The 15589-nt window shown below is 44.9% G+C and overlaps 1 protein-coding gene across 1 annotated transcript in view; it reads right to left on the bottom strand.

The window, feature by feature from the left end:
* Window positions 1–5667: 5667 nt before the first annotated feature.
* The window catches only part of yjefn3 (YjeF N-terminal domain containing 3), a gene marked incomplete at both ends in the record, with an annotated part of 58368 nt that continues 48446 nt past the window's right edge, over window positions 5668–15589 (bottom strand). The window contains 4 exons of the mRNA XM_080535688.1: window positions 5668–5864; window positions 6401–6551; window positions 7104–7217; window positions 12057–12167. Of these exons, the coding sequence (XP_080391814.1) occupies window positions 5668–5864; window positions 6401–6551; window positions 7104–7217; window positions 12057–12167 (573 nt within the window). The remainder of the gene's footprint in view (window positions 5865–6400; window positions 6552–7103; window positions 7218–12056; window positions 12168–15589) is intronic.

A 15589-nucleotide genomic window follows, 5' to 3' on the forward strand; every position in this document is an offset into this window, starting at 1 on the left:
TGCTGATCCAGCTGTATGGTGGCTGACTGTGTGCGACACATTTCGCAATCTGAACTCTATGATAGGTTGCTGACTAATCAGATTGAATAGCGGTATAATAGCCTAATGTTTTAAGTTTGCCTGTTCCACACAACCTTGCTTATTTGAGTATTTTGAACATATGGGGTGTCCCAATTTACGTATGACATTATAGGTAGCTTGAACACAATTATTGTTTTTTATAATAGAACTGAATAAATATATAATTTCATTGCTGATGGCTTTATAACCCCAATTGATACTTGAAAATTATTTCTTTTTTTCTTTGGTTTCTAATTCTGTATTATCATTATTTTTTATTATATATGGTAATTACTCAAACAAGGAATAGCTACAAGGGAGAGGGAGGGGTATCTGACTATCTTTTCTTCACTGTCACTTTTTTGGGGGGGAGGTTGGGTGGGCTCTGGATGGACCTTTTTGTCCATTTATTTTTTGGGGGGGTTGGGGAAGAGGGGTGCCGATTGGGATTAGGGGGCAAGGGGTGGGTGGGCTATGATCATGGGGCTTATGGGGGGGTTGGGGGGGAGGGACAGGATCCTATGGTTGGAGCTCTTCGGTTAGTATCTTTCACTTTTTTCTTTTACCAAGATAGCTATGACTAACATTACACTTCTGTCTTGGAATGGGCGGGGCCTAAATATCCCTCATAAACGCACAAGTACTTTAGACTTCCTACAGAGAAAAAAGATAGATGTGGCCTTCTTTCAGGAATCTCACCTATTGGAAAAAGATGTTAGTAGATTACAGAATAAATATTACCATGTAATTGCCTCCTCCTCAAATACCAAAAAAAAAAGGGGAGTAGTGATCGTTGCCAAGCGCAGTTTTCAGTTTAAAGATCTAGGATCTGGGAAAGACTCTGAGGGCAGAGTAAGCTATATAAAAATGATGGTAAATGATAAGAAACTGGCCTTTGTTTCAGTATATGCACCAAATTCCTTTGATATTGGCTTTTATGACTACTTAACTAAATTGATGTTTGATCTATCTGATTTTGGTTTAATAATAGGGGGTGACTTTAATGCTGTATGGCTACACACGATGGACAGAACTGGGGTTAACGAGGGGAGAGAGCAACACCTGGCGTCCTCTGCACTAAGGAAATGGGCTAGTGACTGTGCTGTGGTAGATGTCTGGCGTTCTTCTAACCCCTCCGTGAAAGAATTCACTTGTTTCTCCTCTCGACACAGATCATTCTCTCGCATAGATTATATTTTTATATCCAAACATCTGTATGATAAGACATCAGATTTTAATTTACTTCCTATGTCTCTCTCTGACCACAGGGCGGTCTTTGGCAGAGTAGCGATCTCCTTGAAGCCTAAAAGGGCTCCTCGCTGGCGCTTTAACTCTACCCTTTTGCAGAATGAATCATTCCTAAAGGAAATGAAGGAACAACTTGATGAGTTTATTGTAATTAATAAGCCATCTGTGGATGATCCTGGTATTCTCTGGGATGCGGTGAAGGGGTTCATTAGGGATAAAACTATTGGTTTTGCCTCTAATCTACACAAATCCAGATTAAAACATATTCAAGACTTAGAAAAGAAAATTGCTGAACTGGAGATCACAATGACTCCGCATGTTACCCCTGAGCTAGTTCTTGAGAGAGAAGTGTTATTTAAAGATCTTAACCATCTTCTCAGACATAGAGCGGATTTCCTCATCCATAGAACTAGACAAAACCATTACTTGCACAGCGCACAGCCAAGCCATTTACTAGCCTCAAAACTTAAAACCAATGAACAACTAGCAAACATCTCTTCAATTAAAAGTTCTACAGGTACTTTGTGCACTGATCCAACAGAGGTTAACAATAACTTCTGGGCATTCTACTCGGCTCTATATACTTCTGAGATTGATTATAATGATCAAGCTGTTAGTTCTTTCTTGAACCCCTTACAGCTCCCCCAGCTTTCCCAAAATGACTCCCTTGATTTAGATTCTCCTATTACGCTATCTGAACTATACAAAGCTCTTTCATGCATGAATAAAGGCAAGTCACCAGGGTTAGACGGTCTACCACCTGAATTGTATCTGGCCTTTTGGCCCCAAGTTGGCCCCTTGCTATTGGGAATGATTCATTCTGCAATCAAAAATGGCTCCTTCTCCAAAAACAACAATATAGCTATAATCTCTTTGCTCTTGAAAAAGGGGAAGGACCCTACTGACTGCGGAAGCTATCGCCCCTTGTCAATTTTAAATACAGATACTAAACTGTACGCCAAAGTTCTAGCCTCTCGACTGGAACCATTTATGACTACCTTAGTGCATGAGGACCAAACAGGCTTCATTAAAAATCGCCTTGCCTCAGACAATGTTCGCCGCCTTCTCCATATTATTGACTCTTCGAATATTACTGATTCAGCAAATGCTATTCTCTCACTTGATGCTGAGAAAGCCTTTGATCGTCTCGAGTGGCACTTTTTATGGGCGGTTTTACGCTATATGGGCTTTGGAGATCATTATGTGGATATGATAAAACTACTATATTCTAACCCGACAGCAATGGTTTTGACAGGGAACACATGCTCTAAACAGTTCCCAGTATCCCGCAGCTCGCGCCAGGGTTGCCCTCTCTCTCCTTTGCTGTTTGCCCTATCTCTGGAACCTGTGGCCCAGGCCGTTCGCCAGTCAGTCACCCATGATCCTATTACGGTCCAGAACACCAAACATCACATATCTCTGTATGCTGATGATATCCTTCTTTTTATTCAGAATATCCCTCAATCACTCCCTCACCTTCTAAACATCTTTAATAATTTTAGCCGAATTTCAGGTTACAAAATTAACTGGGGAAAATCAGCTCTATTGCCACTGAATGCCTCAGCTAGACAGTTAGATATCTCACTGAACATCCCAGTGGTCCAGAATATTAAATATCTAGGTATCACTATCTACCCCTCAATTTCAAACACAGTATCAATTAATTATAAGAATGTGCTGAAGGAGGTAGATTCTGATCTACAAAGGTGGAAAACTTCACCCCTCACATTTCATTCCCGTATCTCAGTTATTAAAATGAATATTCTTCCACGAATAAACTTTTTTAGTTCCATGCTCTCTCTAGCCCCACCAAGTGGTTATTGGAAGAAACTACACTCTATCTCTTCTCATTTTATATGGAGGGGGAAGAAGCCCAGACTCAAATTCTCAACCCTCCAGAGGCTAAAAAACGAAGGGGGATTGGGGCTACCAAACTTCGAATGGTATTATTGGTCCTTTGTGCTGCGTCCTCTCTCCACATGGTTTGATCCGGCTGCTCGTGTTTCTTGGCGCCCCTTAGAGGAAAACATTGTCCATCCTCATAGGTTACAAGATGTAATATACTGTAACATTTCTATTAAACAGTCCAAATTGAAATTCGGCACCATCATCACTGAATTAATCTCAGTTTGGCGATGCGCAGAAAAGCTCTGCAAAATCTCAACCAAATGGTACCTCCATTCGCCTATATTTAAAAATTCAATTCTCCAGTTGGGAGGCCGTCCAATCTCATTTCCCCAGTGGAGTGACAAGGGAGTTCACACATTCTCAGATTTATTTGGGGCTAAGGGTCTCCGCTCATTCCAAGACATTCAGAGAAACTTTAATTTACCGGGTACGTCCTTTTTTTTCTACCTTCAATTACGTACAGCTATGCGCACATACGGGGTACCCTGGAATAGCTCATTAGACATACATCCATTTCACATAGCATTCACCAGACCCAGGGGTCAGGTCTCAGCTCTTTACTCCATCCTGGTTAAGGCTTCTTTAAAACCATTACACATTGACAGAGTGTGGAAAGATACTTTATCACACAATAACTTAAATTGGCAATTAATTTGGCAAAACATATCCCTTTCCTCCAGAAATCCCAACCACCAGGTTATCCATTTCAATTTTACTCATAGGACATATTCACTCCATATCTGCTACATAAAATAAAGACCATACCTTCACCTAACTGTACTCTTTGCACCCGAAATACAGTTGGCACCTTTTTTCATATGGTATGGGAATGCCCGGGAGTGGCTGATTTCTGGAGGACAGTTTGTGATGCTTTGTCCCTGATCCTGTCCAAACACATTCCACACTCACCATTAGTCCTATTGTTAAATGACAGTTCAAACCTGGATCTAAACATCAAACAAAGACGCATCTGGCTGGCCGGCCTTACAGCAGCCAAAAGGCTTATAGCTTGCAGGTGGAAGTCACCCCATTTCTTGACTACGCAGAGATGGATATTAGACTTCATTGACATAGCCAGCATGGAACACTGGATAGCCAACAGGCATCATGCAATTTCGGACAATGTTTCATGCTGGGACCAAACTATAACCATCCTCAAGACACTATTATAGGCTAATCGATTTGCTCCTTCCATAGGGTCCTGTAGGGAGGGGGGGGGGGGGGGCGGGGGGCTGTGATTGGGTGGGGGGTGGTGGGCGGGGGGCTGTGATAGGGGGGGGTGGGTGGCGGGGGGGTTGTGATTGGGCGGGTGGGTGGGAGGTATCTGGCGGGAGGGACATTTGTGGGAGGAGGGGTAGGTGGGGAATTATTGGGGTAAAGGGAGATTGGGAAGGGAAGGGGAGGGGGGGGGGTTGAAAAGTTTTATGCACATTTTGTATTTGTACTGGTAAACCGTATTTGTGTTATTCTATTTTCTCCTTTGTTTATTTGTATGTTACCACTCCCCTTGTTTTACTCCCTGAAATAATAATAAAAAATTGATCACAAAAAAAAAAAAACGGAGATAGAACCTTATAATTCTAACATCACGATGTGTCATCATTTTCTCATCAAGAATCACATGGGAATGCTTTTAAATGTGAATCTTTATTGGACAAATAGTTAACTCTACAACTGCTACCGGTATTAAGGACCATGTTGTACTGTACTGGGAGAGAGATGAATGAGATGCAGCAGTGTAGAACACAGTGTACTGTAGAAAACAAACAAAACAAAAACACAAATCAGCCAATGGAAAATACACAGTTTTGACCCCCCAAAAAAACAAGTATAGAAAATAAAAACTCTTAACAGAAAAAATACATTTTTGAAAAAATAGCGTTGTCAGATTTCTAGGTACTATACAAAATACCTCTTCCATACAACATTCATCAGTTTCTGCTGAAGGGGAAAATTATAGCTAGGTGCACGATCTCCACTACTTCCTGAAAGGCACCTTGCATGAACATATCCTGTCTCACTCTATTGGTTTAATTGATTAATCAGCTGTGCGGTAAACTGTTGGAACACACAGTGCACAGCTGATTAATCAATTAAACCAATAGAGTGAGGCAGGATATGTTCATGCCAGGTGCCTTTCAGGAAGTAGTGGAGATCGTGCACCTAGCCTATTGACGCATTCTTACATGAAGGATCCTTGAAACCATTTTTGCAAAAAGACACGCAACTCAGACCACTCACAACTTCTAAATGGGGATCTTTTTATTGGACTGTTTTTAGCAAAACAGAGCAAAAAAAAAAAAGTGCAACCTTGCTCTAAACTCATTTGAGAAATACTGTAGCACATTAACAATAAAAGCACAGTAACAATCTATAAAATACAAAACATGTGAATATATTATCCATATTTATTCAAAATGAGAGCTGGATTGATGAGTGCAGCAGCATTTGTTACAGCTCTATAAGACAGTCTGTTCCAGGATATTCTGGAAGGTTCAAATCAAATTTCTTCTGGATGTCATACGGCAGGAAGCGTCCCGCCAAGAAATGCTTCCCAGAGAAATTGGTGGCGCACTTCTTTGGTCCTATGAGTGATATGAGGACATCTGGGTTTATCCCTTCTGTGTCGGGATCGTCCACATCCCAACCTTTGATAGGAAAACAGAAATGATCATAATTCACATTTTGATTGGAAAGGATAATCTATTAGAGTCAGTTGGGTCACATTGTGACATCACATCGTGAGGAGCCTGAGGAGCATTGGGTAACTCCCTTGATAACTCTCCTTTAAGTTTAATCTGACTTTGATATCTTACAGACTCCAGCTAGGGAACAGCGTTCTAGAATAAGACGGATGGGAAGAGAGTGTGATATCGTGAGCTTAGAAATCTAAGGTTCTAGAATCTCCGTTTAGGGCAGTTCAGAGGTATTGAGCGTCAAAGTTTTTACATTCCATTATGTTTTGTGGGATGGAACCATAGTATTTTATTAATTACTAACTAAACAATTTCAACATTTTAAAAATAACACCACACAGGCATTCATAAACACCTAATGGATCAGATTATGTAAAAATATATATTTTTTTACAAAAATTGAGATAGAACCGTATCATTCTAACGTCACGATATAGTGGCCGAGCCAGATCACATCTCCAGCTGTACAACAGTGCTGTTCACTGTACCTGAGGGGATGTCCACACTGGCCATAGGGACCTTGACCTGCTTCAGGGTGACCAGGATACCGGCGTACGGCTCCTTCACGTTGGTGTGGTCCGACTCTGGGCCCATGATGGCATCGACCACGATGTTATAGGCATCGTTGATCAGCTGAACCTGGACACACAACCATACCATAACCACAACTCAAACTCGCACCGACCAGTGCCAAAACTATAGTTTTGATCAATAGGTCGTCAAGCTTGTTATAAAGAGCTACAGGGTGGTGTGCAGATTTTTTGATCCAGCCAAATGTTTAATATCGTGTCCGACTAACAACAGTCTTAATGCACAACTGTCGTACTGGCGTTGAATTGGGAGGGTTCATTTTCGACTGGAACAAAAGCAAGCTATATATATATATATATATATATATATATATATATATATATATATATACATACATTTTGTAAGTAGCCTTGAGAACCAATGGTTCTCGAGCCTGATGGCCCATAGGGCAGGAGCCTATCTCCTGTTTCCGTAGCGTGAGGCGGCTTGATGTACAAGTACACCCACTGGACCATTTTTCTGTATAAAGGGTCCCAGCGGGAATGAAACCCACAACCTAAGCGTCGAAAGCCGTTGAGAGCCTAAGTAGTTCAAGATCACTAACGTGTGTGAACACACACATCTACACACACATCTACCAGTCATGGTACCGCGTCTCACCTCTGTCGGGAGGTAGGAGAGGAAAGGGATGTCCATCTTCTCACACTGCACTGAGAAGTCCTGAAGCAGACTATTAGGAGAGCGCTTGGGATAGTAGATGGTGGGCTCATATTCCTGTTGGAGAGAGAGGGAGAGAGGGAGGGAGAGAGGGAGAGAGGGAGGGAGAGAGGGAGAGAGGGAGGGAGAGAGGGAGAGACAGATACAGAGAGATAGAGAGAGAGAGAGAGAGAGACAGATAGAGAGAGAGAGAGAGAGAGATAGAGAGAGATAGAGAGGGAGAGACAGATAGAGAGAGAGAGATAGAGAGAGAGATATATATATATATATAGAGAGAGAGACAGATAGAGAGAGAGAGATAGAGAGAGAGACAGATAGAGAGAGAGAGATAGAGAGAGAGAGAGACAGATAGAGAGAGAGAGATAGAGAGAGAGAGACAGAGAGACAGACAGAGAGAGAGAGGGAGAGAGATAGAGAGAGAGAGGGACAGATAGAGAGAGAGAGACAGATAGAGAGAGAGAGAGACAGATAGAGAGAGAGAGAGAGGGGGGGGGCAGAAATGAGAGGGGGGCACAAAAGAAATTACACTAATGATGATGAACAGTAGTTGGAGGCCGTTGGTGTATTCGGTGTCGTCTGACTGAACTGAGATGGTCTGGAGAGCATCACTGAATCCTACCTCCACGATGCGCTGAACGCTGCCGAGGAGAGTGTGGAAACCCTGACACCTGTGGGTTGGCATGTGAAATGATGGCCACCCACGATCTCTACCCGCTAATGTGCAACCACGGCGATAAATATCTCCAAATGCCCAGTGTGGTTGTGTCACGCTGGCTTAAGGAGGAGGTATTTAGAACGGGTGTGAGAGAGGGTTCATGCTGTACCCCCCCCTATCCCCCTCCACGAACGGTCTAACTGGCCCTGATGATGGAGAAGTGGTCTGTCAGGAACCACAACACACTTTTAACCAATCAGGCCTCGACGAAACAGGCATCTGACATCATCTCCATGGTGACAGCCAGAGAGTGCCCGACCTCCCTGCGGGATACCGTAGTAGAGTTACCCCTTTGTGTTCCGTGACCCAGAAGAGGTTTACCTCATCAACCTGAGACACATGTACGTCTACCTCGGGGAGGGAGGCTAACCCCCTGGGCGCTCTTTAACGTCGCTGAGCGTGAGCACATGAGAAATGAACCGTCTACTCCATGAGGACAGGTCATAGACAGGTCACACACACACACACACACACACACACACACATACATACACACATACATAGACACATAGACACATAGAGACATAGACACATATACACACACACACATACATACACATGCACACATGCACACACGCACACACACACACAGACACACACACACACACATATACACACATACACACATACACACATACACACACACATACACACACACCCACACACACACACACACACACACACACACAGGGTCACACAGGCCTTATTCTCTGTTTATGTGAGGTGTACGGGCGACTGAACTTCCTCTCCCTGAAGTATGATCTTCCGCAGGAAGAGAGTGTCTTCCCTTTGGTCAGAGTCCACTGAGATTTGTTGGCCTTTTTTGAAACCGGGAACAAAGACGGCTTTCAAAGGAGCGTTGTGATAAACGACTTTATTCCACGAGACATCGCAAGTTTACCGAGGTGTTTTCGAAAATAAAACATGAAAGAAATACATGAAATGCACTTTGGTAAAGCATGGAACACCATGTCCATCCACCCTTGAACAATAGCCTGGACTCATATGCCCAGACATCATTCATCATTATTCTCAGACTAAATCCTGAACCCCTTTTGCAATATGTTTGCTTTGCCACTAATCTGACCGTGGAAAGAATCACAGTCCCGTGCCAAACACACGGAGACACACGCTCGCTCTGTGAAAACGGACGGCTAGGGAAGTAGACAGTGTGCATAATCAGGCCAGCCCCTGGCCATCATCTACCTTCACGCTGTCTAATCACCACTCACAGCTCCTTGATCAGAGCTGAAGACCGTGGGCGACGTTTCAGAATCAGGTAGTACATACTAAACACTTGTCTCCTGTGAGAATATCCAGTCCTTCACAGTTCTTCATGTTCCAGATTGCATTTGTCAGGGAATGCAGTAAGACATTACTATTACCACGAAGGCGGGCGGCTGTGGCTCAGGAGGTAGAGACGGCGATCGCGGCGGTTCAGCGGTTCAATCCCCGGCTGGCCACGTGTGGAGGTGTCCTTGGGCAAGACACTGAACCCCAAATTGCTCCCAATGTGCGGGCCGCCGATAGCTTGCCGGCCATTGGTGTGTGAATGTGTGTGTGAACTGTGATTGTGTGTGAATGAGAGGCCACTGTGAAGTGCTTTGGAATAAGGTGCTGTATAAGTGCAGTCCGTTTACCATTCAAGTATACATACATGCTGTTATCTACTGTGGTGCTCCTCTGCCTCTTTAAGAGCTCTGGAAGATTGTTTTTCTGCATTTTTGTTTCGTTTTTGTTGTTGCTGTTGTTTTGTTTGTATGTTCCGTTCTGTCTCGCTTCTGTTTGTTTTTGGTATCTTTTCTTATGTGTCTTCGGTTGTTTTGTTTTTTGTTTGTTTAGTTTTTTTTGACTGTGACAAGGCCATCTGTCTGTCTTGTTGGATGTTGTGTTGTCGCTGTGCTCTGTGTTCTGCTCTCAAGGAAAATAATAAATATATATATCTTTTTTAAAGTTATTTTTTCTTAGTGGGGCAGTCCCACTCATATTTTTCTTTTTAATGACAGATATAGTAGAGATTATGACAGGAGGGACGGGTGAGAGAGAGAGAAGGGATGACATGCAGGATATGTCTGCGGCTGGAATCGAACTGCGGTACATGGTCAGCGCTTAATCCACTACGCCACCTAAGCGCCCCATAATAAATAAATAAAAAGGTTAAAAGAAAAGAGCTCTGGAAGCAGACAGTCCTGCAGGGGGAGAGACTAGAGTAATGTGATGGTCCGGAGATTCTCTTCACTTGATGATTTGTTTTCTTTGGAGCAGCAACGTTATGTGGAAGCGCTTCACGCATTCCTGGAAATCCTTATGTAAAATATATATCTCTCTGATGACCCCAGACCCATCCCGTGCTCCAATAGCTCCACAGCTGAGCTTCGTCATCGTACAACTTTAACAGATTCCTACAACATGGTTTTAATACAAAGATATTGATGCAAAACCATAGAGGCATAAATCCAGACATGTCAGACATATGGTTCACCATATGGTTTGAGATAACTGAATTTACAGCGCATCGATATGAATTTATATAGATACATTCTGTTCCAGGGCACAACACCCAAACACCTCTATGGTTTTCCCCTTCAGTACAATGAAGACATTGTTTCACTCACTCGTACCTGGTGTGTGTATTGTAAGTGTTACTCAGGACACGTGCCATGCTGTAGGAAGGCCAGTCTGACAGACCACTAACACTAGCCCCCATATCTGCCACAGCTCTTGCTTTTCTTCACTGCTTTTCTTTTTACATTTACATGTTTGGCATTTAGCAGACGCCTTATTCCAAAGCGACTTACACTCGATACATTTGACTAAGCAAGTGAATCATCAATCCACCAGTCGTAGCAGGAAGAGTAATCCAGCTCAGGCCCGGGGCCATTGATAGAAGGAAAAAAAACTATTTTTTTTAAATATAGACACTGGAGAAACAGAGAAACAGTACAAGGGGGGCAATAGAAACGTTTTTAGGGGACACAGTAGAGGGGAATAGTGGGTGTCTTCAGGAGACGCAGTGCTGGGGGGCAATAGATGTGTATTTTCTTTTTTGGATACGATTTTATCTCTTGTATCTTTGTTGTTGTTGTTGTTGTTTTGTCCTGCTTCTCTTTGTTTTCTGTTATTATTATTATTATTATTATTATTATTATTATTATTATTTTATTATTATTATTATTATTATTATTATTATTATTATTATTATTATTATTATTATTATTATTATTATTATGTACTGTATGTATTCAATGTACCATCCAAACCATTGACGCTGTGAGTGAGTGTGATCGACTGGATTGTTGAATGATCTTACGGCACAGCGGTGTATCCCCAGAAATGTGCGCTGATGTGCCCGAAATTATGACATCATTAACATAATGACATCATCTCCCAGCTGCCAAGTTAGTTATCAGGCCAGACACATTTAACAAGGAGAACAACGACATGATGTCATCCACACTGTCAGCCACCTAATGGATCAATCCATGGAGCCTTAAGCCTTAGGTATTATTTATAGGAGTTGAAATGAAATCCTGTGAAACAGAGGCTCAACATTTGGGTCCCTTGCTCCTCTTAAACGCAGTTAAAGTCAGTGAACCATGTACTTTTCTGGTCTGATATTGTCCACATGGTCTTGTTTCTGTGATGGGGTAGTTTATTGTACGGCGCTGTGTTGGGCTGGGCTGTGCTGGGCTGTGCTGTGCTGGGCTGTACTCTACAGGAGTAGACTAGACCGACTGAACTGGATCAGACTGAACAATGGACTGGGTTCGACTAGACTAGACTAGACTAGACTAGACTGGCCTGGCCTGGCCTGGCCTGGACTGGATTAGACTGGACTATACTGGACTAAACTAGACTGGACTGGACTAAACTAGACTGGACTGGATTAGACTAGACTAGACTAGACTGGACTGGATTAGACTGGACTGGATTAGACTAGACTATACTGGACTAAACTAGACTGGACTGGACTGGACTAAACTAGACTGGACTGGATTAGACTAGACTAGACTAGACTAGACTAGACTAGACTGGACTGGATTAGACTAGACTAGACTGGACTAGACTAGACTGGACTGGACTAGACTAGACTAGACTGGACTGGATTAGACTAGACTAGATTAGACTAAAATAGACTGGACTGGACTGGGCTGGACTGGACCATGTTGTACTGTACTTACGAATATGCGCAGGTGGCGGGCACACACCATGCCGATGGAGCCGTTCTGCTCCGGACCGCAGACCACCAGGACCGTAGGCTGCTTCTTCCCCAGGGAACTCAGAGGGTAGGCCTGGGGGGGGGGGGGGGAGAGAGGGGGGGGGGGGGAGAGAGAGGGGGGGAGAGAGAGAGAGAGGTAGAGAGAGAGAGATAGAGAGAGAGACAGAGAGAGAGAGAGGTAGAGAGGTAGAGAGAGAGAGAGAGGGGGAGAGAGAGAGGGGGGAGAGAGAGGGGGGGGGAGAGAGATAGAGAGAGAGAGAGAGGTAGATAGATTACTAATCAGCCTGGCAGACTCATTGTTCACAGCCTCACCCTTCATCATCATGACCCTTCATCCCTTCCTCATCCTCATGCCAGAGACACCAGCCTAAAGTAGAAACAGCACCCATTCTGTTTTTTAAAGAATGAAAGCCCCAAACTCATTAAAAATAACCCTGGCAAGGACAGAAGGAATTACCACCACCCACATCACAGGACGGCTCCCTTTAAATAACATCAACTTTCCATCCGGCCATGCAAGCGGACCCAAGCAATTTTCCCTACCGGGCACACAAGGGCATCTCGGTCCTCTCTGTTAGCCTATTACAGGTCTCTCTGTTAGCCAATTACAGGGCAGCACAGTCTCCCTGTTAGCCTATTACAGGGCAGCACAGTCTCTCTGTTAGCCTATTACAGGGCAACACAGTCTCTCTGTTAGCCTATTACAGGGCAGCACAGTCTCTCTGTTAGCCTATTACAGGGCAGCACACACCACAGCCCTGTAAATCTCCACACACGTTCTTAAACCAAAGCAGCAGAGTATCCTGCCTGGTTAACACACGGGAGACAATGTGTTGAGTTAAGTGGCTATTCATCCACCACCACAACACCTAGCATCTGTGGGGGAGCAGGAATGTGAATCATGAACCTCATTAGAGGTGGCCAAGGGCGGCAGACCTCATTTCCCAGAACTTTCCAGGAACACAATGGACGACGGTGCATCATTATTATACAGTGTTATACTCTACATAGGCTACAATATGTTGAGCTAATTTCTCAATGCAGTCGCTATTATTACAGCAACGTCAGTAAATCGAGGGGTACGTACATAATGTCTGTTCATAATGAGTCGCTGCTGCCTCTGATAATACCACAAACAAACGTACATTACATACAAACATAAACAAAACCATTCGTTACATTAATGAAGCCAGCAGAAGGAAAGACAGTAGCCATTATCTTAACTTCTGTCTGGAAGAACAGATAGAGTCTGAATGCGATTACTGACTGAAAGATGGCCATGTAAGCTCGGGCCTCGAGAGACACGACAGCTTCCTAGTGTTATTAAGGGTGAACAGTGTGTCTCTGGCTGTGTGACACGGCCTTAATGTGTCCCTCTCACAGAGCTGATGAGGCACCCTGTGACCCTGACACCCTGAGGAGAACGCTCGCTAGCGTTAATTAGCTTCCAACGCTCTTTAATGACCTCGGTGATAGAGCTGTGTCTGGTGAGGGTATCCACAACATTGTGGCAGTGTTTGGCTTCAGACCCTCTCTCTTTCTGTCTCTGTCTCTTTTCTTTCGCTTCTGTTTTTCAAGTGATGTCTCGAAAAACACTCTTGATGAAGGGCAGAGCAGGATAATGACTATGTTTGCTGTGCCCCTGCCTGGTGTCACATGGAACACATCCCGAGTAGACCAGAAGAGAGAGAGAGAGAGGAAACAACAGACTCCAGAGCTTTTACGGCTCTTACGGAAGGCAGTGGAACATTCTTCGGCTCCCCAGGTCCCAAACTACGTATGATGGAAGGTGCTGGTATGCAGTGCCCTCCGCACGCACACACGCCAGCCACAGGTCTCACACATACACACATGCACACACACACACACACACACACACACACACACACACACACACACACTTACACGAGCTCTCACACTCACAGACACACGCACGCACACTTGCACACACACACGCTCACACACATGAGCTCTCACACTCGCAGACACACACAGACACACACACACACACACATACGCACACACACATGTACACACACACACGCAGGCACGCACGCACACACACACACACACACACACACACACACACAGAGGAACACCCCTGAGACGGGCCTGTCCGTAAGACCACTGCTGAGGTCGCTGGCCTGAGCTAGATTACTCTACTGGTGGATTGATGATTCACTTGCTTAGTATTCAAATGTATTGATTGTAAGTCGCTTTGGAATAAGGCGTCTGCTAAATGCTACAAAAATGTAAATGTAAATGGATGGACAGGAGTAATTCATGTCCTTTACTTGGTGAGGAACCAATCTATCTGGTCGACCCACAAGGAGGTGCAGTGAAGTGAAATCACACAAACCACCTACTGGTGCACTTTTCCTGAAATAACAGTGATGTCATATGCGGGTGTTGTAGCCCCGGGCCAGCGAGACAGACTCAGCCAGTCTGGCTACGTTACTGCTGTGTCCTGTGGCTGTGTTAGGGCCAGAGAACAGGCCGGTCGGAGGCTGGTGATAATCGCGCTGCTAGGTGGATGTGGTTGAGGTAATCAGACACATCGAGGGGAGTTCTCACTCTCTCTCTCTCTCTCTCTCTGCGTGTCTCTCTCTCCCACACCTCCACCCTTTCTCTCTCTCTCACACCCCCACCGATCTCTCTCTCTCTCTCTTTGTGTCTCTCTCTCCCACACCTCCACACTCTCTCTCTCTCTCTGTGTCTCTCTCTCTCTCGCTGTGTCTCTCTCTCCCACACCTCCACACTCTCTCTCTCTCTCTCTCGCTGTGTCTCTCTCTCCCACACCTCCACTCTCTCTCTCTCTCTCTCTCTCTCGCTGTGTCTCTCTCTCCCACACCTCCACACTCTCTCTCTCTGTGTCTCTCTCTCTCTCTCTCTCTGTCTCTCTCTCTCTCTCTCTCGCTGTCTCTCTCTCCCACACCTCCAACCCTCTCTCTCTCCCACCCCCCCACCCCCACCCCTCTCTCTCTCTCTCTCTCTCTCTCTCTCTCTCTCTCTCTCTGACAGGAAAGCGTCTCATATGTCTGGAAGCTGAGAGAACATTCATCACCGGTCCGGTCTCTATAACGGCTCTGAGGAACGGACAGACAGACAGACAGGCCGGCTTCTGGCTGACAGACAGACAGACAGACAGACAGGCCGGCTTCTGGCTGACAGACAGACAGACAGACAGGCCGGCTTCTGGCTGACAGACAGACAGACAGACAGACAGGCCGGCTTCTGGCTGACAGACAGACAGACAGACAGGCCGGCTTCTGGCTGACAGACAGACAGACAGACAGACAGGCCGGCTTCTGGCTGACAGACAGACAGACAGACAGGCCGGCTTCTGGCTGACAGACAGACAGACAGACAGGCCGGCTTCTGGCTGACAGACAGACAGACAGACAGGCCGGCTTCTGGCTGACAGACAGACAGACAGACAGACAGACGGGCCGGCTTCTGGCTGACACACTCCAGACGCTGCTGCTGTACTCCTGC

The sequence above is a fragment of the Nansenia antarctica genome (genome assembly GCF_963989245.1).
Source record: "Nansenia antarctica genome assembly, chromosome: 7".
Classification (NCBI taxonomy): domain Eukaryota; kingdom Metazoa; phylum Chordata; class Actinopteri; order Argentiniformes; family Microstomatidae; genus Nansenia; species Nansenia antarctica.